Raw genomic sequence first — 27536 nt, 5'->3', positions numbered from 1 at the left:
GAACTTGTCTTGATGATCAATGAAATAAATCATAGATTAATCAGATTAAATCAGATTAAAAAATATTAGAATAAATAAAAAAAATAGGCTTAATATGTATAGAGAAAGCCATTACTGCTTAAGGACAACACCATTGATGTCCAAGATATATTTTAGGCATTTTCAAAGTTGAACACATAAAGAAACACAAATTGAGCAGCAAAAGTCCAATGAAGCCATGAGGAGGGTTGAGAGAGTGTGTTGTGTTGGTAAGAGAGATTGTGGTTTGTGGTGGGCGCCCTATGAAGAACATGCCAGCTCAGTCTAAAGCTGCCAGAATTTTATTTGGGCTCCTTAAGTTGTTAATTAAATGCACATTTAGAGAGAAATAAACCGGCTTCACAATTGAGTGAAAATTGATAACTGCACATTAAAGAGAGTTGTTTCATATATAAAAATAATATCTGTAAAATGACTTCTAAGCAAAGAAATATAACAAAATGTATATTGTTTTGTCTGGTCTTGTGACTCATACATGAAAAAGCCCATTGTCATTTTATTTGACAGTTTTATGGTTATTTTCAATATTTTCTAAATCTGCAGATAAAAGATGTCAGCGTACTGTTCAACTATATTCAATCATAATGTTCTGTATTGCATGCTAGAAAAGATATGTTTACTTGGATTCTTTCCACGTTTAATCCGGAAATGTATGAGCGATAAACATTGCGTGTCTAATAACCAGATTGTATGTAATCAAATCTGGGGCACTTTTGAAGCCAGTGTGAAAACGGCTCATGTTACATCCGTCTTCCCACAATCACTCACCACTTTTCACTTGCCCTTCACATGTTTTGACCTTTGGGTGGGATATTCTTTAATCTTAACTGGAAAGCTTGGTTTGACCCAAAGTTTGCCCCCCCACAGCATTCAGGCACCACCAGAGCATACAGATTCTTAGAGTCCATAGGTCCATTTCACCTCCAAACAAAAAGTATCAGTCTTATAGTCTGTCCTTGAGCTTCTGAGGTATAGTATATCCTCAGGGATCAATAAGCATCGCCATTGTTCCTCTGCTACGGACAGCTTAAATCGGTTCATATCAGTTTGTCTCTAAATCCCAGCTCATTCCTGTATGTGTGATTGCCTCTACAGATTCGCACCATGCATTGGCCAGGTGGACTCCGTCAGATCCCCACCTCTATCTGCAGCCAGGCTTGTCAAGCCGGGGAGCGCAAGAAGATTGTGAAGGGCATTCCTTGTTGTTGGCACTGTGAGCGCTGTGATGGCTATCAGTACCAGGCGGACACCTACACTTGTAAAATGTGCCGCTTTGATTTGAGGCCCAATGAGAACCACACAGGCTGCGTCCCAATCCCCATTGTGAAGCTGGAGTGGAGCTCCCCGTGGGCAGTCATCCCTGTGCTCATCGCTGTGGTGGGCATCATGGCAACATTGTTTGTGGTAGCCACGTTCATACGCTACAACGACACTCCCATTGTGAAAGCATCGGGTCGAGAGCTGAGCTATGTGCTGCTAACTGGCATCTTTCTTTGTTATGCCACCACCTTCCTCATGATTTCCTCTCCGGACGTCGGAATCTGCTCTCTGAGGAGAATCTTCTTGGGCCTGGGCATGAGTATTAGTTACGCAGCACTGCTCACTAAAACCAATCGCATTTACCGCATCTTTGAACAGGGCACTATGTCGGTGAGTGCCCCCCGGTTCATCTCGCCAGCCTCTCAGCTGGTTATTACCTTCACACTGGCCTCAGTGCAGCTGATCGGGGTGTGTATCTGGTTTGCAATGGATCCCTCTAAGGCCATCATTGATTATGAGGACCAGCGGACGTCCAACCCAACGATGGCCCGCGGAGTGCTGAAGTGTGACATCTCAGACCTGTCTCTCATCTGCCTGCTGGGCTACAGCATGCTGCTCATGGTCACTTGTACAGTCTACGCCATTAAAACCAGAGGGGTGCCAGAGACCTTCAATGAGGCCAAGCCTATTGGTTTCACCATGTACACCACCTGCATCATCTGGCTGGCATTCATCCCCATCTTCTTTGGCACATCACAGTCCACAGAAAAGGTAAGACGCATACTATTAGCATGAGAAAAGACATAAATGCAGACCACTTCACTTTAACTTCTTGAAGTATAAAACAGGAAATAGCAAACACTAACAACAGACCCATCTGTGAGATTAAAGGTATCTGATTTGACATTCTGGCATTATATTCAAATATAATTGGAAAGAACTGTCACAAATGCACATGTGCTTATGAAACTATGAAACGTATTCATACAAATGCATATTTTTTATCTATTATCACTCTGATTTTAAGACGTGTGTTTGACAAGTGGTTTAAAAATCAAGATAAAGACAGTTTTTCATCCGAACAAAATGAAGGCATTGTCTTGAGAGAAGCTCTTTCTTATACATCATCTGTGAGTTTTGAAGCGCATCCTATGATAGAAGTGCAGGCAGCGTGTAGCCCATGACTCACATGTATGTGACAGTTGTATGCCACAAAGCATTAGTGGCCAATGAAGTGTTTACCCAAACACAGACTCACGCTCGTATTCCCATGTCAAATCAATGTGCCGACCTCCTGAACCACAGACCTGGAGAGAGTCCAGTGGGAGGGATGGGAGGGATGGGAGGAAGCAGATCAAGGGCTGTCCAAAAGGGACTCACAAATGTAGGCAGAGCTTCAAACACACAATCAGAGCAGGCGCTGCTGTCCCGGGCCAAAAGGCTACAACAATGACAAAGTACAATTGGGTAGATCCGGCCGAGAGAGGGTTTTGGCTGTGTAACAAAAGAGACTCACGGGAGGACAGTGGTGAGGAAAGCCTTATTCTGGCATTGGCATTATCAAGCTGTGCCAGTGTGAATCTGACAGATGCAACAAATTAATCCTTACCTGCTTCGCTTAGGGAGTCAACCAAACAATTCATCAAAAATGTTGGCCTCAAAAACTGGCCCTGATTGTTACCTTTATGGATAAAACATCCTGGGTAGCTGGATGTGCATCATTTTACACCATCACCTAAATAGATTTTTACCATAAAGCATCACAAGATCTGTAAATGGAAGTGGCTCAACAATAACTGTCATTTATATTCAGCAATGCAATGTCTAATTCTATACTATTCATTTCATCTACTGTAATTGACAAGTTGATCAGAGCCCGTTGCATTATCAATTTTGACATTCCCATATTGATTCAAAATGTTCCACTCTACAAGATGGAAGACACAAAATACAAGGGTCCAAATTCCCATTATTTTCTCAAGACGATTGCACATCTAGCATTAGAGTTCTTTGTTTAATCACTCCATGTACTCTCTCCGAAGATGAAAGAGAACTACACAATCACACACACACAGATTGAGCTGCTTTTTGGAGGATGAAGTAATCCATTAGCCGGCATGGCACTGAATGGCAAAGTAGAGAAGAGAAAAAGATCCTTAAAATGGTCTCTCTGGCTTTTCCATTTCCACATCTCATCTCATAACATTAGCAGTACAAAGGTGAGAGCTATTCTATTCCAGCCACACAGCATTAACGCCACAATTACACCAGATGGCCACTTTATTAGACACACCTGTTCTAATGCGTCTGAAGGCCATTGAACTTAAAGAAACATCCAGAATCAGTCTGCCGATTTTCTTTGAACTTATCACATTATAAAGTCCTTTTCAGAACACAATGGCCCCACACTGAACAATGTGGTTTCATTGTGTGCCTTGAGCTATTGCCAGAACATAGCTGTAAACCATGTACAAGTTAATTCATAGACTCGCATAGACAAGAAGAGATAATGCAGTGGTTTTGTAGTTGCACTATACTTTTTAGCACAGAACTTGCCCGATAATCAGCTGGCAAGTGTAAGTGTAATTATAATAATCATGATAAAATTACGCGTCTGTCCTTGGAGATGTGATTAATCTTGACCCCAATTCTAACCTTAACCCAGCATAAAGACTGTAAATGACCAGGAACAGGAACATGGTTAGTCATTTCTTGATAATACAGTATTACATCAAGGATCAAGGACTGTGAAATATTACCAATGTTTTATTGTGCTATTAATTGCGACCTAAAACTATACTATTATCTTCTATACTTGTTCTCAGTATTTTGGACATTCATTTTGCTGTCCTTGCATAATACATTATTCATTCTACATATTCTCGTAAACAGCAGCGATAGCTTCTCCTGAGCTATTCCATAAACAGTGTTCTTATTTAAAGCCAATACCACCCCATAACTATCCTACTGTACATGACAAGTGGCCTTCTGTACTGGCTCCTGGCCTACGCTGGCAGCCATTAAACCTACACTATCTATCTAATCGTGTATTCATTTATCAACAGTTTATCGCAAGGTCCATGCGTCATCATTGTTAGTCATGTGTAGCCGGGTAAATGCATGACAGATAACCCGGGTGCGCTCATGGATTGCTCAAACTGGGGCATCTGGACTATCTCTAGTGCGTTATGGATGTGGCACCTGTAGAAACGGTCTGCATCAGAGGCTGTCAAAGGGAACGTGGAGACAGGATGGCGGACAATAGAGCACAGAAATGAGCCTAGTGCAACAACAGGCTTGGTTCAAATTCAATCAGGCCCCACAAAGGCCTCCGTGCTACTATTCGAATGCATGAATGGGCTGATGAGCTGAGTGGTGTCATTTATTTCGCCATGAAGTCTCCATCAGAGGATTGGCACGGCTCACCCCACAACGAGCAAAGTGCTGTAGTGACACTAAAGTCCAGGAAAAACAAAACTAAGATCACTAAGTTCAAACAGAAGAGCGGATGTGGCACTGGAGCTGCTGAGGAGGGCTAACTGTTACGCACAATTTACCCATGTTGCTGACAAACCAAGAGCATCTTTCCAGTTGCAGAAGGAAAACAAATCTGTGCATTGTGATGTCATATGTAGCCTGACATTTCAGTTGAAGCAGTTGTAGTTAAAGCTTCATAACAAGTACCACTATCTTGTCTTACGCTAGCTGTTTTTATTTTATTTTATTATTATAATTTTGTTTTATCTTTATTTTTCCCCTCCATTCCTTATTAGGAAATGAGAGGTTTTGTCTATAGGAGTTTTTGTTTATAAGAGTTTTGTTTATCAGAGTTCTTCTATTAAGAGTGTTTTTTTAAACTTCCTATAAGTTATCTGTCATTTTCCTCTGTATCTACCTGTGTTGCAACAATGAAATTTCCCCATGTGTGGACAATAAAGGAATATCTTATCTTATCTTAAGGTATTATTTGGCTTTCCAAGTACCACCAGCTCTAAACCCAAATTATAAGTTATGATTGGGGACATGGTTTAAAATAAGACTAAATCAAGTCTAAAAAAAAGACTAGAACATGGGTACGGTAGTTTTAAATTATGGAGCAGGACAAAGATATGCTATACCAAAGTCAGTTCAGGGACAAGGATAATTTTTATTGTATAGTGCATGGACCAACACTAAAATGGGAATGAACTAAAATGTTCTATGTATCTGTAAACACCTCTATAGTGAACTCAAGCCTCAGCAACACTTGCATTTAAGGTCTATTTCAATTACACAGCCATTTCCACATGTCCTATAGACAAACAACATTATTCAAAATGGCCTCCCACGGGCTCAATGATGCATAATGAAGATTGATGCTGCGCCACAAAGGGAGCAAATGCAACATTGGACTTTTGAGAACAGTTGTTGCATTCATTAAACCTACAGCGCTGCACCACCTCAGGGCCCAGCACTTGACCCTTGGGTGCTCTAGTAATGTGTGAAGAAGCACAGAAGCTAATCAAGGCCAAAAGGTTGTGAACTTAATAAATGACACTGTCCCATAAGAGAGCATTGTTGTATCTCCTCAGGCTCGTGTTTGTTTATTAGCTTAATTAAGGCAATTATCGTGGACTCTTTCAATGCTGAGCCTGTTTTAAAAGTCCCCATAGAGCGCAGTGAAATGGGAATTGTGAGCAGTTACTATGATCATTTACATTCTGCAACTAAAACTCTCCAGACGCACAGATTAAACTAGAATTATAGAATAGTGTACTGACAAAAACTACGTCAAGGTCATTAAACATATTACTGGGAGAACTTCAACTCGACTTAATTTATGTCCTCAACAGAGCCATTGATTTTTCAGCAATGAGAAAAAAGTGGAGTCTCATTAAAAACTATATAAATTCATTCATTGATCAGCGTTTCAGATAGAAATGGTCGCAGTGATAAAGGAGTGCAAAACGTATGGTGAAGAGGATCATCATTGTACAAGCTGCTCTCTCTCTCTACCTGTCTACCTGTCGAGTGATTCTTTGCTTGGATCTTAAAATGTCCATACAGCACATCATAGAAAATTATAACGCCGACTCAACTCATGTCTTGTTTGGATGACTGCATTTACTAAAAATCGGTTTTACGGGAGAGTTTACAAAGGCAGAACAGAATGTAAACTGCACAGCGTATGTTCCTACAATGTAATTACTAATACAAACCTTATAAAATAAAGATTAAATTGTTCTCAAACTCTCCAAGATATTTGTTAAACCTTCACATTTGAACACAAAATGTACAATAATGTTCACCTTACAGTTGATTTACCTTTGCTCACAACAGTTAAGTACAATGTCTAGCTTGACTTCATCATTGATATTGAAGTAAATCTTTCCTGACTGCTACTGACACTTAATATGACTAATAATGTGTAACCTTAATTTTGAAAATGGCATCACCCCGTCACGCCTATCATAGGCCTGCACTATTATTATTTCTTTGAAATAATGTTACTTGATTGCAATTAAAGGGTTATTCTCATAGCATTTTCTTTTAGTCCATGTACATAATTTAGTCACAATTGTTACAGTTTCTGTAATAAACCATAGCTAAATAGAGTTAAATACTGTACATGTTTCAGTCTCACTTACCTTATAAGAACTTTTACATGTATGTGAATCTTACACATAAACAGCTGAGATGCTTTATGCACTCAATCAATCAAACCAAACCACAGTGAGATAATTGCCGTTAAAACAAACCAGTGCAATATAACAAACACATAAAATGACGGCTGGTTTAGCGGTTCTGAACATCTCACAAACCACAATAAAATATACAGAGTGGGCCATACATTGGAAAAATAAAAATTGTTATGTTGGACAACAGTTTTTATTTATATAATATGCTCTACATGATTACCACAATCAATATTAATACACATATTAAAGGTGGTATGGACGATTTTTTTCAACGAATGTTTTATCATATTTCCTCATGGCGTGGATAAATCATTTGTCCTGCCACGTATCAATCATAAAACACACCTACCGCTCACCTGCAGCCGCGTCAGGCTCGTCCCCACGTTTCCGCGTGCCTAACCGCATGGATCTATCATAATATAGTTCCCTCAGTGAAGGGGGCAAAATGAAGACGGAGAAAGACAGTTCGAGCTGACGCAGAAGTGGACAGAAAACTACGGGAGACGAGCGATGCGATGCGCTCCGTTGCGCTCCGTTGCGCTCCGTTGCGCTCCGTTGCGCTAATAAACAAACGCACGTGTGTGTTGTATCAGTCCGCACGGGGAGTGCGCATGCGCACTTCCGCCTGCGTTCTCAAATCGCCGAAAAATCGTCCATACCGCCTTTAATATGTGTTTTCCACTGTTGATGAACTTTCTTAAGCACAGTTGGAGTCATGCTTGTAATGGCGTTAATGATGTTCTTGGAGATGATTTTTTGTCCCGTGTCTTTAGCTGATACTCCATGGCCTTCAAGTTCCCCCAAATGTATAAATCAAGAGGGGAGGGATCTGGGGATCTGGGAGCCCACTCCACGGGACCAGGCTGACCAATCCTACGTATGGAAACTTATGGTCTACCCTGTACATCACAATACAACACTAAAAGCATAAAAACACATTAAAATGTATTTTATTTAGTGAAAAGTATAACAAAATATTAAAAAAAAACAGTCTTGAGCTAAGATTTAAACATCACCAGGGTGTAAGGGCCTCTCACAACCTCAGGAAGACTATTCCAGATCTTTGCAGTGAAATGCTAATTTGTACACTCTATATCTATGATTAAACTTTATGTAGACCATGGAGTGCTTTATGATTCTTTGTGTTATTTACACAAGCATGCAATGGCCATCTAATGACATGTACTAATGGTGTGTATTTTTATGTGCGTGTACGTGCTCAGGAGGGCTGCAATGAGGAAACAGGGCTCTACCGGAGATGGATCTATTTCTGCCCTGGTTTAGTTATCTTCTGCGTCTGCAGACACGCCTGTATTGATTAAATAGATCAATAGGAAGTGTTTCAGACATGTTCGAGGTTCAAGTACATAATGGCGTATATGTACTGTACTAGTCATGTTGAGACAATTTACAGCACAAAAATAACGTTTGCTGGATGTTTTAAGTGTGCAGTGAAGGGTTCAGGAGATATATATATTTGTAGCAGAAGTACTTTATCATCTTACATTTCCAACTGAATCTGTTGAAAAAAGAATAATTCCAGATTAAGATACAAGAGATTTAAAATAATTCATAGAGCTAAAGATCAAACAGTACCAAACATTCTTGTTTGTGCGGTCAGGTCCACTGACCAATAGGTTGGTAGTGGGATTCCAGCTCCAGCAGATGAATTCTGCTGTTGTGTCCTTGGGTAAGAAACTTCACCCTCACCCTCACCCTCGTATACTGGTGTGTGAATGGGAGGAATCGACTATAAATATGGCCAACATATTCTTCATTGCCCTCCATGCATCTCATTTACGTGCAGGAAGTATAATTCAAGCTTGAGTGCCTTGCACTGTATACAATTGTGACCATTTACCATTGGTTTGAACTTTGGGTTAACTGAAAATCTCTTGAGATGTGATGACACAAACTCAATCTCTACACCTTTTTGTGCGGCAGACCAACAAACAAAAACAACTTGTTGTTTAAATCAATCCCTTAATTGACCCCTTGTAATTCTTTAAAGACCTTTTTAATGGACGCTAGAAATTACTATAGGAGGCAATACAAGCAGTCACATTTTTTCCCTGCTTGCTTCAAAAAAAAAGTTCAATCAAGTTGTGTTTTTCTAGAAGCTGTGAATGAATGGACATTGTGTTCTGACTGAGTGGCAGTAGACTTTCTTTAGCCTTTGTTGATATGATGAGAGCGTGTCCCAGAGGCAGCAGAGAGCGCCCAGAGCAGAGCACTGGTTAACAGTCCCCACAGCTGGTTCATGATGCCACATCTGTCCCTCTGTCCCACTGCCTGCCCTCTCCCAACAGTCTTTTCTCCTGCCAGCTCTGCCACAGGAGACGCGCTCTGGCTGCACACAGACATGGCCACAAGGCAAAGACAATATTGGGGAATAACAAGTGGGTCACTGCAGGGTCGTGTCGGAATTAAATACATGTCTTCTGAATTTGTTAAATAGTTTGCACTTTAGTCTGTAGGCCTTTTGCTACAATACAGAATCTCACTCACAGTAATTTTGTATAACACTTTTTAATTGGAGAAAGAAATGTGAGAATATGCTCCAAAAGTCTGGTTATTTGACCATAAAGATATTACCGGTACAATGATCAAATGCACCTCTTGTTATAGGGGAGGCATATTTAGAGTAAAGTGTTCTAAATGTCGGCATGTTTCCTATGCAACTGACAACACATCAGTGATTCAGGTTCAGCAATTCCGTGTACAGTTCAAGCTAGACAAAACTTAGTATAGATTTGAAAAAAGACATTTAATGGTGCATTATTTATAATTTTTGGTCAAGTATAAGGCCACCTCCTTGTTCCATGAAGATGTTATTGCTTGTTTAGAATGTTTTGCTGTATAGCGCGAAACATATTATCTCTGTGGAGAAATGCAGGAGAAACCACCAGGTTAAATTGCAGATCAAGGGTCTCATTATAAAGCTTGTTTATGTATTATGCAGTACTGTCACGGCCACCCTCTGCACCATACATAAGATCGATAAAACGTCCACTAGGTGCAGGACTTTTCCTATCTCTGTACAAACTGAGATCTTCCCATACGCTCTGTGCAAAGTCTGGAGACACAGGGACAAAATGGCACTCATGGAGAAGTGTAAAAGTGAAGAGAGTTTGAGGACGTGTCTGATGCAGGAACTCATCAGCAAATACATTTTATAAGATGACACAAAGCTGTGTGCACTCATGCACTCTCTGTCAGTCTGGGCGCGGTGACCTTTTTGGCCCAACACAGAGAGGATTTCGATTCGTGAATGGGTTTATGAAACAGACCTGAGAGAAAACTCAGGAGGACACAGTTCCATCACATTACATTTGTCTTTACGCGCCGCATGCTTAGATCAATAGTTCAAATGATCCATCCTGACCCAAGCCAGTGCACTGTCTAAACTGACCCAAACAGTCGGACCCAGAATATTCCCTTCATCTTTTAGTAATAGAACTTTCTCTTAAGAGCCCTCCCTGAGTACATGATGGATGTGCATGACTCCCACACAAAGAGCAGTTGTATTGGCAGAATCAGAGCGTCTAATATGCTTCATGTGTTACATGCGCTTGTCTCTGCTGTAGCAGAAGCGTTTCTCCCTCAGCCGCTGATCCACGTATCTGTCCCTTGCTGCTTTCGCACTTTCAGGAAGGGCATCCATGTGTCTCCATGTGCGCTCACAACCCCTCCTTTGATCATTCAGACCGCTGCATCCACATATCTATGTGCATGAACAGGGCCAAATATACCACTGGCATTTAAATGTACTAAAAGTCTGAAACTACAACTATATCTATGACTACAGCCTATCAGGAAGTGTAGGCTAGTAAAAGACAATTGAGTCTGTCATTTAATTAAACTAAGATGGATGATTTGTTGCAATCACTATTATTATATACTAGTATTTTCATTTGTATTAAAGAATTTGATGTGACTGCGTGCTACTGCATCTATCCATTGCTCTGTCCTGCGTGTCTCGGTCAAACCCACTGATTATTGGCTCATCTATAAATCTCTATCTATAAAACCAAGTGCGCTCAAAGATCAACAACAACGTCACGCAAGCCTCTAGTGGCCACTTTCCTACACAAGGCAAAATTCCTACGCAATTCTTTATAAACAAAACCCCAGATCTGTGGAGACTAGTGTGTGTTTTTCAAAGTATGTGTTTTGGGGGCTGTCTGTTTATGAGAGATGAAGGTCCATTGACTTGCAACATAATTGACTATGTTATATCCAAATCCAAAACTAGTACAACAGAAAATGAAACAAGCAAGGTGGTTTTGGTTGGTCGGGCTTACACTCAAATTGTAAATGAGATACCATATAAAAATGTCTTTATCACACTGTACATTGGCCTCAATAGTGAAGTCTTAACTCCGGCTTGGCAAACTCGCGGGTCAATGGCTGCTCCAATTAGAAAGATACACAGCAGATGCCACTTGCACTATACAGAAAAATAATGTGGGTTATACATATGTTTTAATGTATTACTCATTCTATAATACATAACATAACAGCAACAAAGTTTGTTTTTGTTTTTAAATTGTGGATGCTTTAAAAAAAAAAATTGACCTTTGATTTTGAACTTTATTTAATCAGGAAAGTCCCACTGAGCTTTTAAAAACTTTTTCAAGGGAGTACTGGCTCCAGAGGGGAGGAGCCTACTGTTCATGTATGTTTGTTTGTTTGTTTGTTAGCTGCATAGCACAATGTTTTGTTTACCGCTATATGAACAAAAAATTGTTCTTTATCTAATCTGAAGAAAACCCTGAAAGGTCATATACATTGTACACATTGAGCTTCTACAAGAGGTGGTAGCTGTGTTGTCTCAATGTGCAGAGCTACTTTTGCGCAGTCCTTTTTCTCTGCCAACATTATTTTTGAATGATTGATGAGCTCTAAACTAATAGAAACTATTTGAAAACTAAATTGATTGCAAGATTCCACCAAAAATGTTCACACTGACAAAGGCAGAAACTGTTTTAAACATATTATCTACATATTATTTTGTATATTACTAACATGCGTTGTGTATTTGTATGCGTGTTTTAGATTTCCTACAAACAGGTGTTGAAAACTAAATTCAAACGAAAACACTCAAGCACCTGCACCTTGTCCAGTGAGATTGTGATGTCCATAATCAACATAAGAATAATAATCTAAGAACAATGTAGGTATCTTAATATGACCACATTTGACTTTTTCCTTCCCACAGCTGTGCATCCAGACGACCACGCTGACCATCTCGGTGAGCCTCAGTGCCTCTGTGTCGCTGGGATTGCTCTACATGCCCAAGGTGTATGTGGTGCTCTTCCACCCGGAGCAGAACGTTCCCAAGCGGACGCGCAGTCTGAAGGCTGTTGTCACCGCCGCCACTATGTCCAACAAGTTCAACCCCAAGGCCGGCCTCAGACCCAACGGGGAAGCAAAGACCGAGCTGTGCGAGAGCCTGGAAACACAATGTAAGTACACAGCACTCCTGGCCACAAATCTTCTTCAGATCAGTGTTCCTGTTTGAAAGTGCATAACACAGAGGTGGAATATAAGCATCCACAGCTAAATTATGTCTTTTCAGTGTTTATCTTTTGGAGGATTATTTTCTATATTTTATAATAGTCCATGTACACCGTATAGTACTCCATGTACACCGTATAGTACTCCATGTACACCGTATAGTACTCCATGTACACCGTATAGTACTCCATGTACACCGTATAGTAGTCAATGTACACCGTATAGTAGTCCATGTACACCGTATAGTACTCCATGTACACCGTATAGTACTCCATGTACACCGTATAGTCGTCCAGTGTAGACCATATAGTACTCCATGTACACCATATAGTAGTCCAGTGTAGACTATATAGTAGTCCAGTGTAGACTATATAGTAGTCCAGTGTAGACTATAGTAGTCCAGTGTAGACTATATAGTAGTTCAGTGTAGACTATAGTAGTCCAGTGTAGACTATAGTAGTCCAGTGTAGACTATATAGTAGTCCAATGTAGACTATGGTAGTCCAGTGTAGACTATATAGTAGTCCAGTGTAGACTATATAGTAGTTCAGTGTAGACTATAGTAGTCCAGTGTAGACTATAGTAGTCCAGTGTAGACTATATAGTAGTCCAGTGTAGACCATATAGTAGTCCATGTACACCGTATAGTAGTCCAGTGTAGACTATATAGTAGTCCAGTGTAGACTATATAGTAGTCCAGTGTAGACTATAGTAGTCCAGTGTAGACTATATAGTAGTCCAGTGTAGACTATATAGTAGTCCAGTGTAGACTATATAGTAGTCCAGTGTAGACTATATAGTAGTCCAGTGTAGACTATAGTAGTCCAGTGTAGACTATAGTAGTCCAGTGTAGACTATAGTAGTCCAGTGTAGACTATATAGTAGTCCAGTGTAGACTATAGTAGTCCAGTGTAGACTATATAGTAGTCCAGTGTAGACTATAGTAGTCCAGTGTAGACTATATAGTAGTCCAGTGTAGACTATAGTAGTCCAGTGGCGACTATATAGTAGTCCAGTGTAGACTATATAGTAGTCCAGTGTAGACTATATAGTAGTCCAGTGTAGACTATAGTAGTCCAGTGCAGACTATATAGTAGTCCAGTGTAGACTATATAGTAGTCCAGTGTAGACTATATAGTAGTCCAGTGTAGACTATATAGTAGTCCAGTGTAGACTATAGTAGTCCAGTGTAGACTATATTAGTCCAATGTAGACTATATAGTAGTCCAGTGTAGACTATATAGTAGTCCAGTGTAGACTATAGTAGTCCAGTGTAGACTATAGTAGTCCAGTGTAGACTATATTAGTCCAGTGTAGACTATATAGTAGTCCAGTGTAGACTATAGTAGTCCAGTGTAGACTATATAGTAGTCCAGTGTTGACTATATAGTAGTCCAGTGTAGACTATATAGTAGTCCAGTGTAGACTATAGTAGTCCAGTGTAGACTATAGTAGTCCAGTGTAGACTATAGTAGTCCAGTGTAGACTATAGTAGTCCAGTGTAGACTATATAGTAGTTCAGTGTAGACTATATAGTAGTCCAGTGTAGACTATATAGTAGTCCAGTGTGGACTATATAGTAGTCCTAGTAGTCCAGTGTGGACTATATAGTAGTCCAGTGTAGACTATATAGTAGTTCAGTGTAGACTATATAGTAGTCCAGTGTAGACTATATAGTAGTCCAGTGTAGACTATAGTAGTCCAGTGTAGACTATATAGTAGTCCAGTGTAGACTATATAGTAGTCCAGTGTAGACTATAGTAGTCCAGTGTAGACTATAGTAGTCCAGTGTAGACTATATAGTAGTCCAGTGTAGACTATAGTAGTCCAGTGTAGACTATAGTAGTCCAGTGTAGACTATATAGTAGTCCAGTGTGGACTATATAGTAGTCCAGTGTAGACTATAGTAGTCCAGTGTAGACTATAGTAGTCCAGTGTAGACTATATAGTAGTCCAGTGTAGACTATATAGTAGTCCAGTGTAGACTATAGTAGTCCAGTGTAGACTATAAAGTAGTCCAGTGTAGACTATATAGTAGTCCAGTGTAGACTATAGTAGTCCAGTGTAGACTATAGTAGTCCAGTGTAGACTATATAGTAGTCCAGTGTAGACTATAGTAGTCCAGTGTAGACTATATAGTAGTCCAGTGTAGACTATATAGTAGTCCAGTGTAGACTATAGTAGTCCAGTGTAGACTATATAGTAGTCCAGTGTAGACTATAGTAGTCCAGTGTAGACTATAGTAGTCCAGTGTAGACTATATAGTAGTCCAGTGTAGACCATATAGTAGTCCATGTACACCGTATAGTAGTCCAGTGTAGACTATATAGTAGTCCAGTGTAGACTATATAGTAGTCCAGTGTAGACTATAGTAGTCCAGTGTAGACTATATAGTAGTCCAGTGTAGACTATATAGTAGTCCAGTGTAGACTATATAGTAGTCCAGTGTAGACTATATAGTAGTCCAGTGTAGACTATAGTAGTCCAGTGTAGACTATAGTAGTCCAGTGTAGACTATATAGTAGTCCAGTGTAGACTATATAGTAGTCCAGTGTAGACTATAGTAGTCCAGTGTAGACTATATAGTAGTCCAGTGTAGACTATAGTAGTCCAGTGTAGACTATATAGTAGTCCAGTGTAGACTATAGTAGTCCAGTGGCGACTATATAGTAGTCCAGTGTAGACTATATAGTAGTCCAGTGTAGACTATATAGTAGTCCAGTGTAGACTATAGTAGTCCAGTGTAGACTATAGTAGTCCAGTGTAGACTATAGTAGTCCAGTGTAGACTATATAGTAGTCCAGTGTAGACTATAGTAGTCCAGTGTAGACTATATAGTAGTTCAGTGTAGACTATATAGTAGTCCAGTGTAGACTATATAGTAGTCCAGTGTAGACTATATAGTAGTCCAGTGTGGACTATATAGTAGTCCAGTGTAGACTATATAGTAGTTCAGTGTAGACTATATAGTAGTCCAGTGTAGACTATATAGTAGTCCAGTGTAGACTATATAGTAGTCCAGTGTGGACTATATAGTAGTCCAGTGTAGACTATATAGTAGTCCAGTGTGGACTATATAGTAGTCCAGTGTAGACTATATAGTAGTTCAGTGTAGACTATATAGTAGTCCAGTGTAGACTATATAGTAGTCCAGTGTAGACTATAGTAGTCCAGTGTAGACTATATAGTAGTCCAGTGTAGACTATATAGTAGTCCAGTGTAGACTATAGTAGTCCAGTGTAGACTATAGTAGTCCAGTGTAGACTATATAGTAGTCCAGTGTAGACTATAGTAGTCCAGTGTAGACTATAGTAGTCCAGTGTAGACTATATAGTAGTCCAGTGTGGACTATATAGTAGTCCAGTGTAGACTATAGTAGTCCAGTGTAGACTATAGTAGTCCAGTGTAGACTATATAGTAGTCCAGTGTAGACTATATAGTAGTCCAGTGTAGACTATAGTAGTCCAGTGTAGACTATAAAGTAGTCCAGTGTAGACTATAGTAGTCCAGTGTAGACTATAGTAGTCCAGTGTAGACTATATAGTAGTCCAGTGTAGACTATAGTAGTCCAGTGTAGACTATATAGTAGTCCAGTGTAGACTATATAGTAGTCCAGTGTAGACTATAGTAGTCCAGTGTAGACTATAGTAGTCCAGTGTAGACTATATAGTAGTCCAGTGTAGACTATAGTAGTCCAGTGTAGACTATATAGTAGTCCAGTGTAGACTATAGTAGTCCAGTGTAGACTATAGTAGTCCAGTGTAGACTATATAGTAGTCCAGTGTAGACTATAGTAGTCCAGTGTAGACTATATAGTAGTCCAGTGTAGACTATATAGTAGTCCAGTGTAGACTATATAGTAGTCCAGTGTAGACTATAGTAGTCCAGTGTAGACTATAGTAGTCCAGTGTAGACTATATAGTAGTCCAGTGTAGACTATATAGTAGTCCAGTGTAGACTATATAGTAGTCCAGTGTAGACTATGTAGTAGTCCAGTGTAGACTATATAGTAGTCCAGTGTAGACTATATAGTAGTCCATGAGGCAGAGAACCTAAACCAATAGCCTATTAAAGTCTCCTGGGGCAGTAGATCATATATATATATATTCCACATGAAATTGTTTTGCCTGTGAAAACATTTCTTTCTCACCAAACTAAGTAACACACTAGCACATTCATTATCACATTAAATGCTATGCAATGAAACAAAATAAACATTTAGTGTGTTCGTGTTCATTTGCATTTCAGGAAATACTACTGAGATCAGAGATACTTCACTTTGCCTAATTGACTTCAGCCAGTCTATGGAATATGCCAAAGCAAAGTAGACAATAATATTTATTTATTTTCTACTTGGATCATACATACTATACTTAAATTGAATTGTTGTTTAATGTTTTGGTATTGGTCGCTTTTAAGCCAGTATTCACAAGACACTTTTGAGAGCCTTTTGCAGCTCCAATATCCATGTTTGGGCATCTGAAAAACGAATGTTAGACTCGTAGCAGAGTAAAATATAGCTAACTATTAAGCGGTGTACCATCTTATTTAACGCATCATTGATTTGAGCAAATTTCCCCCAGCCGTTAATTTACAGAAGCGAACAGGAGTGAGTGTTGCATCTATGTAAAATGTATTAGTGGGTTTACAATTGAAAAGATGGAGGTGGCATTAGAGGCAAGAAAGAATGAATTACCGTTGTCACAAAACTGGTGGGTGGTGAATTCACAATGCACCCTTGTCTCAATTGAAACTCATGGAAAGAGCAGAAGATTGGTATTGATGTTGGTAAAGCATCAAGGCTAAAGTGGGAAGAAAACACATTTGTCATAAACACTGTTTTCTAGTTAATTCAATCGTTTGGTTCTCACTCAGCACGGAGTCTGTGCTTAATTCAGCAAAAAACAAAATTAAAAAGAAGAAAATAAAGCAGTTTACAGGGTCAGTTAAAAGCAAGTGTGTCTGGACATCTGTATCACAGTGTGTTGATGATTGGGTTTATAGGAAACAATATCTTCACTGACATCAATGTTGGTTTAGACACAGAGAAAGATATTGATCCTAGACTCAAATTCATATTTCTATCATTACTATGCCTGCAATGTGGAAGTACTCATATTTCCCCACTTCCGTATCTGGGCCTTTAAACGCCTCTAGTAACTGTCTGTTCCTCCGTCCACTCAGACTTACTCAGTACTCACTCATTCACAGTAAGTCTTTCTGAATGAGACAACTTTTGCAAATCTCACCCCCTGCTGTCTAGATAATCCTTTTCTATTGATCCCATCTAGAGGAAAGTACTTTTAATCTTACAATTCACAAAAAAGAGAGGTCTCGTTATGAAGCATATGGTCTTTGTTTATCCTCTTCTTCCATAGACCAGCTCTGCGATCAATACCTCAAATGTGCTGCGCTGTAGTAAACAACCATGATCGTCATCACACTATGACTCACTGGGATTATTCTGGTGTTTTTCCGATTCCCATCATCTCTTTGACAGATAAGTAGAATCGTGGCTTAAAAAACAAGTGGATTTTTGTGTTGAGTAACGCCTTCATGATTAATTATACACATGTTATATTTATTTCATGTTTGGGATTAAAATGATCTACCTTGCATGTATTCAATTGCCGGTGTTTTATGTTGCTTAAAACACATTGAATTCTTACTGTGAATGGGGTCACCTCTCAACGGATGTGATCTGTATTTTTCAGGTGCTTGTTTCCATGGAGATAAGCTTTACATCCCAGGCAAAGCAATAGCATCGCCACAAGTGCTGCACCTTTAACCTGAAAACCAAATCAAAACTATGTCTGTGACAAAGTTTCTGTGACAATGTGCTGCAACAACATGGGAACATTCAATCTAACATTAGGTTTTTTTTTTTGCAATGGTTTCTTTTGTGTCTTTTGTTACAGCCAGAGATAGTCCTAGAATTGATTGGCAACAGCAATCTTTCCTGATAGAGCTTAACTTTTACTGTGCACAGAGATTTGAATGGGCATAATTTGTCATTGTCACCGGCAGTGTGGATTTAAGTTTTGATGAAATTGAAAAAATCCTGTCTGGGCAAGCTCCGCCACCAAGAGTGGAGATGTGGTGGAGATATGTCAAGTTTATCTGCTCCACCTCAGTGAATCACTTAACACACAGTCTGCAGAGACAGGGGGAAAAGCTAAGGTCTGATGGCTGAGGGAGGCCTGTGTGGGTGGTGGGGCTAACAGCGAAGGCCCAGGGTGCTCCCTATTGGCAATAAAAGGCAGGGGGAAGGGGAGCAACGGTGATAAAATAGATTTGGTTGGTGCACGATCACATAGGTGTGATTAGAATATGAAAGTGCTTCAAGAAAACTAAAAGGAACCATTATGAAACTACATCCAAGCTGAAACAGGACTAAACAAATGGCCACTTATTGTGAAGAAGCAGCACATTTTTGTTAGAGGCATTTTAGGGTATAGCTTTTACACTTGTTTGGATCAGGTTCTGGTTTGGTTTAAGTTAGTTCTTATGTAGACATCGTTTGGTGCTGTTCTAATCCTGGTTTAGTCCTGGTCTATTCAGACTGGTCTATTTAGTCTGAATTAATTAGGCCCGAGCCCCAGCAGGGGGAGGGCCTATTGCTCCCGCAACGCTGCCGAAGGCAGCGTTGCAACTGTCTGACCAAACATGCGGGCGCAGCCCGCATGTTTGGTACCCCGTCGCCCCTGGCAAGTACAGTGAACTAGCCCATGCCGAAGGCATGGATCATGCATACTTACTCCTGCTATGACAGAAATAGTCAACAATTAGTGAATGGGCGTAGCCCATTCACTAATTGTTGACAACAGCAGCGCGAAGCGCTGCATTCCTCCAAAAACCCTCCTGGCATCGTCCCGTACGCGAGAATCCATGCCGCAGGCATGGGCCATGCTTGTATCTGCTCAAATCAATGGAAGTCTATGGGGAGTGGGCGGGGCATCCCGACGGAATAGGGAGTGACGAGCGCGTAAGCGCTCGTAATGATGATTCCACCCCATGGCGGCATCGGGAAGGCTTAGAGCTTTCAAACGATGTATCATTTGTTGTTATAGTAAAAACGGCTATATTGTTTTTGCTAAAAATATTATTATTATTATTATTATTATTATTTTTCTTGTTCTTCTTCAGCGCTTTGATCTCTAATTTGACCCCCTGAACATGCTCAAAAACTCACCAAACTTTGCCCAAAATTCAGAATCGGCGAAAAATTTTATTTTTTCTGGGCCATTTTTTTTTTCGTTAAAAAATGGCGCGACAGCGCCACCGACAAAAGTCAAAATACATTGCGCCTATGGGAGACGCCCCGAGGTCAACTTTGGCGTAAAGCTACGAAATTCGGGACACGCATTCTTCTCGTGAGGATAAACAAAAAAAATCATTGTGGCCACGCCCCCAAACTTACCCTATGGCCGCCATCTTCCTTTGAAAATGAAAACAAGCTGAGTTAGCCATTTTGTTTACGTCAAACTTTGACGAACTCCTCCTAGGGCGTTTTGCCCACCGACTTCAAAATCGGCGTACGTCCTCTGGACAAGTGGGGCATCTAAAGTTATTCAATTTTTTGAGATACCTTTTACGGTCTGTGTGCGGCGCAGCCGCAAAGTTGGACAACTTATTTTGGAATATTGCAGGTCTAAAAATTGCTCCCATTTGATCAAAACCAGTCCGATTAGGACCAAATTTGAATCAGTTGTTAAACTTTCTAGTTTGGACCAGTTTAGGCTGACAAAATTGAAATGGCAGTGATAGCGCCCCCTACAGAGTGACCTTTAAATTAACATTGAAGGTCAAAAATTAGTTTTACCAAAATTGTCTAAACTTTACCCAAAATTCTATTTTGCCGTCCCGATCACAAAAGCCAATCACAAAAATGCCTAAATTTTTACGCCGTAGTCGTAGCGATGACAGAAACCTCCCATGTTATCCCTATGGGAAAACCACAAAATCTCTCAAATTACCACATTTTTATGTTTTACACTTTAACGAAGTCCTCCTAGTGCGTTTTGCCCACCAACCTCAAAATCGGTGTACGTCCTCTAGACAAGTGGTGTATCTAAAGTTATCCAAATTTTAAGGATAACTTTTACGGTCTTTGTGCGACGGAGCCGCAAACGTTTCCCAGAATTCTGACTATTTGGCCTTCAGAGTGGCCTATAAACAATAGAGTTTTTCCAAATGACATGATATTTTGAACGAAATTCTAATTTGCCATCCTGATCATACAAGTATGAGAGCCAAAGTCATATTTTGTACGGCGTAACCGTAGCGTTGACAGAAACATCCCATGTTATCCTTATGGGAAAATCGTAGAATCGCTCAAATCACCACATTTTTACGCTTCACACTTTAACAAACTCCTCCTAGGGCGATTGTCCGATCAAGTTCATATTTGGAGAATATCATCTACACAAGCGGGGCATCAAAACTTACCCATATTTTGATTCTAAGTGCTACGGTCTCTGTGTGGCGGACCCGCAAATATATGTCAGAAATGGGAAAACAGCGAAATCTCTAAAATCACCACATTTTTACGCTTCACACTTTAACGAACTCCTCCTAGGCCGATTGCCCGATCAAGCTCATATTTGGGGAAAATCATCTACACAAACGGGGCATCAAAAGTTATCCATATTTTGATTTTAAGTGGTACGGTCTCTGTGCCGTGGAGCTGCAAATATACTGTCACAAATGGGAAAAACGCCAAATCCTTGAAATGTTCACATTTACGCTTCACACTTTAACAAACTCCTCCGTGGGCAATAGCTCGATCAAGCTTTACTTTGGGAAAAATTATCTACACAAGCGCGGCATCAAAAGTTATCCATATTTTTATTCGAAGTGCTACGGTCTCTGTGCGGCGGCGCAGCAAATTTGACTGACACTTGTGTTCATTTGCACTGGATTGGCCATGTCCAATGTGTCGCCGTCTGTCAAGTTCTTTTTTTATTCAACACACAATAAGGGCGCCATCTTTATCAAGTCAAAAGCGCAGAGTCGGAAGGCCGGCGGCCCGCGAGGGCCGTTGGATGCCGCTTGCGGCTTTAATTCCTATTTCTTTTTCTTTTTCTTTTTTTTTAGAAACAAGTTGATATCATAACTCATTTCAAATGTAGTAGTCTGAAAATGACTATTTGAAGTTTATACGTCTTGATTTGTAAAACATTGTCCAGATGACTACCTTTGAACCTTTTACTATGTCAAATGTGATGTTCTGCAAGTGTGAATGCACAAATGGTATGTGATTGAAACAGATTTAGGGTGTTTTACTCCAGTGGTTTAAGTCAGAATAAAAGTTTATTATTGAGGATTTTGCAGATCATTTATTACAACAAACTCAAATCAAGTTCATACATTTTAATTTGCCAAAACACAAAATTTAAGGGACGTTCCTCTAGTTTATTTAAACATTACGTTAAGGATATGGACAAGTAATGTAGTTTATTTTGTTTACAGTGTGGCAAAGAAAACCTGTCAAACTAAATACAATTCAGCAACAATAGCTGATGTTACTGATGTTAAGACTAGAGAACAGTCTTAAGTCACTTGATCACAGTGTAAGTAGCACCTGACATTTGAAAGACTCTGCACATGTACGCCTTAAAATAAACAACATTGTCTCTCACCTTTGAATGTGTGAAATCACAACAACACGCAACAGCAATAATCTTTTCTTTTTCCCCCTCTTTTTTTCCACAGCCACGAAGCAAACCTACATCAGCTACAGCAACCATGCGATCTAAAGGACAGCGCATCTCCAGTTAGTGTCCACGCGAAAATATCACTTACAAACAAATGAAAGGATCACAAAAGATGTGGCTGTTATTGTGTCTGAGAGAAAAGAAAGTGCTAATAATTGTAAGGTTTCATCTACTGTCTGCGTCACAAACACAACGATACTGACAGAATGAAGAAGAGTTGCATGGCAGAGGCCTTACTATATTGGATCGTTTACAATGTGCTCTCGGTCTTGAACACATGGACAAACTGATTATCAATCAAAGCATCAGGTGTTCTCAATGTTCCTTCAGGATATCATCAAGGAGAGTATGACAAAAAAAAATGAAAAAAAAAATATATATATATATATATATATATATATATATATATATATATATATATATATATATATATATATATATATATATATATATATATATCCATGGATTTATGAAAGAGATTTATGTGGCTGGAATCAGTGATCATCGCAATGCAAGAAACTGTCCCTCTTTGGGGATTCCTTGGACTTTGCCTCTTAAAATGGTCTCTGCTGATTTGAGCATGCCAGTTTCAACATCTAGTATTGTGTTGTTAAAAAATAAAATGTTTGAAAAAAAAAAAAAGAAAAAAAAAAGAGAAAAGAGTATCTTCGGAATGCGTTTCAAAAATCTGTTGCACCGTTGTTACTATTGTTTGGGCCAACGCCTTATGTACGTTTACGGTGTTCTCAAAATGGTGAAGGTCTAGTACGTGTTTCTGTGTGCTTAAGTGAGGCCCTGATTTGTATTACCAGCTGGCTCAAAGGCTGCCAGTGCCCTCTGCGAATATACTCTGTGCTTTCAAATAGGAGCTAATGGCCAACAGACGCCGCAGAGTGGGATCATATTGTTAGGTGTCATCCTGGGTGATCCGCCCCATCACTGCCACAAGCTTACTCCAGCTAAGGGTAACGCTGCACGGATCCATCAGGAGGGAATAAAGACAGAGCGCACACCTTGAGATCATTGCGCTCTACTCCCTGAAGGCGAGATCTGTAATGTACCAGCGGCTGAAACTGAATTTGTCACATACATTATCCTCATAAGGCACCCTCTTGACCGGACACTAAAAGGGGTCACCCTCGTAAAAGAGGTCCCGATCTCAATGGGTTCTCAACTGGTTAAATAAAGGTTAAGTAATACATAAATTCCAAGGTATAACAGTACACAATATCTTCATCATTCACCTGATTTAACCCTGGCTTTGTGTGGCACCGAGGAAAAACATAAGCAAAATGGATCATTTGTGTTGTAAATTCAATGCTGCTTCTCATGTCTGCGCTGTATTCCTTTAAACACCTCATTTGTTTTGCAGAATAAAATGTGAGCGCTCGACAAATTAAGTGGCAAGTTAATGTATGTTATTAAATAGGCCGATGATGTCTGCTTTATGTCCTGACATGTCCAACACTGGGAGAAAATGTACAAAAAGATACAGTGCCTGGCTATCTGATGATGTATTTGTTAAAGCTCATAAAAATAATGAAGTGTGTGAAGCATGTTATTTTTTTTATACAAAGTTTTATTTGTATTAAAAATGGTCTCAAACTTAACGTTGCTTTTTACGTTTTTCTTACAACAAGAAATAACTAGCTTGCTCACCTAGCATTTTATTCACATTAGTCTGCTTGAATTTGAGGTTGAAGAATGCCAGAAGTTGCAAGAATGGGACTAATGAATGGCAAAAACACAAATAATATTAGGAATCATTGCCAGTTTCGTCATAGAACTTGCTGTTGATTTGAGGTGCTCTGTATTGCTGAACAGAAGCCACATTGTTGAAGGTTGTTTGATTGCATGTCGCCGGCGCATATAAAGCCAAGGGTAATGTCGTTGTTATATGGCACCTGGATAAAGAGTAAACACACAAAGAATAAAGCAAACAAAGCAGACTTCAGCTCCAACAACAACACTGCTCACCGTTCTAAAGTTCACTCATTATCAAACAGAACTAATTAACTCTGACGATAGAGCTTCCCCTGCAGCTCTCAATATCAGAAAATATTATTATTATTATTTTTTTTCTCTTTTCTTTCTTTCTTTCTTTCTTTACCATAATAATACAGTATAACCACACACATCACAATACTAAACATTAAAAAAAGAGCCAGGGTTTTTCAGGAGAGTTGTCTCGCACAGGGAGATGACGAACACTTCAAACACCTCGAAAATACATATTTAACCATCGCGGGGACTTTCAAAGACGGTCAATAAGGTGAAAATGTTACTTAGTTCTGCTTTAACTGGCAACATCTTCTATGCTTTGGTATGACATGCTGCATATCGAGATAGTGATAAGTCAGTGCAACTCGGAGTAGGTACGAGAGCAAACCTTCGTGTTTTCGTTCTTTACCATTGACACCAACATAGACTGCGTCGTCTTATGTAAATAGCTTTATCAATGATTGGCAGCACAATTGCTCCTGTGTATTTACTGATTAAACAACTTTGTCAGCCTGCAGGACAAGAAGACAAAAGCTGCCAGGGCGGGAATAATATGTTGCCACAAGCTTCGGATAATAGCAGTGAAAAGAGCGAGGATTGTGGGTGGGAAACGTAAAATTATTTCAAATTAATGGTTAGCCAGTGGTTGAAACAGGGACCTCAGTTTGCAGCGAGCTCTCAGCATCTCATCTTCCCCTGCCCCCACGATCCTTTACCCCCCACGAGGACAAAGGAGCCTGGGAAATTACAGTGTGTGCAAAGCAAGGGTCTTGAATGCATAGCTGTGCTTCTAGGTTGGTGCATCATCTTCACAGAGAGGAGACATAATGAGGTGCTGCGGTGTCCCAGGTTTATCTGTACATGACGCACACCTTACAACATCGGAGAACTTTGATCAAAAAGAGAGAGATGGGGGGCGGACTGTGGCGGCTGGTGCATTAATATTAACATCTTATAGTTCCTTTTCTACATGCCTCGTAATTATGTAACGACGCTTGCATCTTGACGCTCCTGGCAAGAATTTACTGGTGTTTTGACAGTGGATAAACTAAATAAATACATAAATATATTACTGGCTACTCATGATGAAGATATAGGATGTAATAGTCGCTGTTTATAAAGATTAAAGCACACAAAAGCAATGTGTGTTTTGTTTTAATCCTGCAACAATTACAGCAGAATATATTATAGATTTCTTCACGATCACTGCAGTTGGAACTAATTGAAGTAAGTAAGTGAGTTGTGAAGAGGCAGGAGACAGGATGTGTATTGCGTGAGAACTTTATTAACCTGGAGACATGGACACTCAACACATTGTGGTGTTGTTTACGGCTGCTAAATTAATTGCAATCGAGTTGAAATCGCAATTTGAGTGGGCACAATTTTTAAAGTACCGTCATTTCTTCCGCAAACAACCATAAAAACGACTAATCCTGTAGTTTACATCTAGGCAAACATATTACAAAATACATAGGTTGTCAGTTCAAACTCCAACTGTTTTTGTCAATTATTCTGGACACATTAAAAAGAAAACTTTGAATAGAATTCGGGTATTAAAACAGAAATCGTGAATCTAATCGCAATTCTTGTCACAAAAATCGCAATTAGATATTTTTCCCGAATCATCCAGCTCCAGTATTGTCCATTCAAGTTTGGCCACGCCCCCATTATAGGGACTATTATAACCTCTGAAGTCAAATAGAGCTATTGGCAATGGAATGTCATAAAAGCACAGAGCTGGAGGTGTCCTTGGTAGTTTCTTTATCCTCCTCCAAGTGATAATGCAGTGGTGTCCTTCAGCAAGACATCTACTTTGTCTTTGTGTTTATGAGTGTGGGAGTGTGAAAGTTTGAAAGTGTCATTGGTTAGTGTGCTACCTGGTTAGATGTTGGCTTTGAAATTGTGGTTTGAATGAACACATTGTTGGAGTCTGGAGTCTAGGTTGGCCACTTTCATTGTATATTCAGCCAGAGATGAGAATTATGTTACAAACTGTTGCAATTACTCTTAATTGGCTAGATGGGTGAGATTTCATTAAGCATTAAGCCTTTCTCTGCAGATATTTGCTCTGTTTGGATTGAAAATGAGCGGGCAACAGTAAGACCATTCCCAAAAAGCCTCTTTGGTATTGTGCCATGTGAGCACATATCAGCAGCAGCCAGCGCGGATCTCAGTGAAGCTAACAGCCTCTCCCTCCAAACTGAGGAGGGAGAATTTTCCTCCAACAGCTGGTTTCTTCTTACTCCACCGAATGCGAGTGCGAAAGCCAGCAATTTACCTCAAACTATAGGAAGATTTTGGACAAGAGGTGGAAAAGCTTTCAGGCAGTTTAATGACAGGCAATGCATGAAGAAACACTTACTGTGGAGAAATAATGACACATTGGGACAGTTTTCCCAAGTAGACTATAAATTATTAGGATTTACAATTACATAGTATTATTAGAACGTTCAATAAAGAAGGACAGTCAACCTTTAGTTGTTTAGTCGACAATAAGGTCGACAATGTTAATTGACAAAGACTTTATATTAGTCAGCTATACTTATTTTATTTAGGATAAATAAAACAAATTTAGGCAACAGTAAAGTTATAATGGGCAACAGCATAAGGTAGAAGATATGGGGTGAGCCAGCTAAAAAATGTCAGTGTATCGGGAGTTTAAGCTGCCTTTTTACACACAAATCCACTGTATCCTGACTCCTTTTGAAAAAGAGTTCTTTGGATGACTATGCGGCCTTGTGGGTGCAGTTTGGTATTCAGGCCTTTTGCCCATTTCGCGCTACTTTCCCCTTTAGTCGACAGGTTTTCAAAGAAATATTTATGTATATATGTATACGAAAAATGTATTTTTTAAAAGAGCTGGATTGCCGTTCCACAGATCTGACCTGTAACTGCCTTACAGCGGAGACAACTTTTTCAAAATCAAGACATTTACATTTTTAAGATTGAAAATTACTTTTGGATGGAAGTCAAAATGTCTTGATTTTCAAAACCTTGTCCAGATGACACATTTTTCTATGATTCCTAATAAAACAATAAAACCTCCTCCAGAAAAATACAAAGAGTAATTTGAATGATGTTTTTGAACTTGTGTGAAAGTTCAATATTAGATTTTTTTTATTTTTTATTCCACAATGAATAAAGAAATGTACAGTATTAGCACTGACAATAGTGTGACTTGAGTGAAATATTTATGTTATAATGTTTTATATAAAGGACTGTTACTACTGTCGTTAACCTACTTTGCCTAATGCGCTGATCGTGGCATACGTTGATGGCATGATCATGAGCGTAGACCGCAGTGAGTCCAGTGTTTTATGCT

At 39.6% G+C, this 27536-nt stretch overlaps 1 protein-coding gene across 1 annotated transcript; it reads left to right on the top strand.

The window, feature by feature from the left end:
* Positions 1 to 1129: 1129 nt before the first annotated feature.
* On the top strand, positions 1130 to 22576 carry LOC140375540 (metabotropic glutamate receptor 4-like). Its single transcript, XM_072461849.1, has 3 exons — positions 1130 to 2070; positions 12199 to 12445; positions 22212 to 22576. The coding sequence occupies exons 1-3, from the start codon at positions 1144 to 1146 to the stop codon at positions 22253 to 22255; spliced, it is 1218 nt and encodes a 405-aa protein (XP_072317950.1). The 5' UTR covers positions 1130 to 1143; the 3' UTR covers positions 22256 to 22576.
* Positions 22577 to 27536: the final 4960 nt, after the last annotated feature.

The sequence above is a fragment of the Eucyclogobius newberryi genome, unplaced genomic scaffold (assembly GCF_026437365.1).
Source record: "Eucyclogobius newberryi isolate DKJ021-1_F unplaced genomic scaffold, fEucNew1.0.hap1 SCAF_322, whole genome shotgun sequence".
NCBI classification, from domain to species: domain Eukaryota; kingdom Metazoa; phylum Chordata; class Actinopteri; order Gobiiformes; family Gobiidae; genus Eucyclogobius; species Eucyclogobius newberryi.
This window is presented reverse-complemented; position numbering and strand designations above follow the sequence as displayed.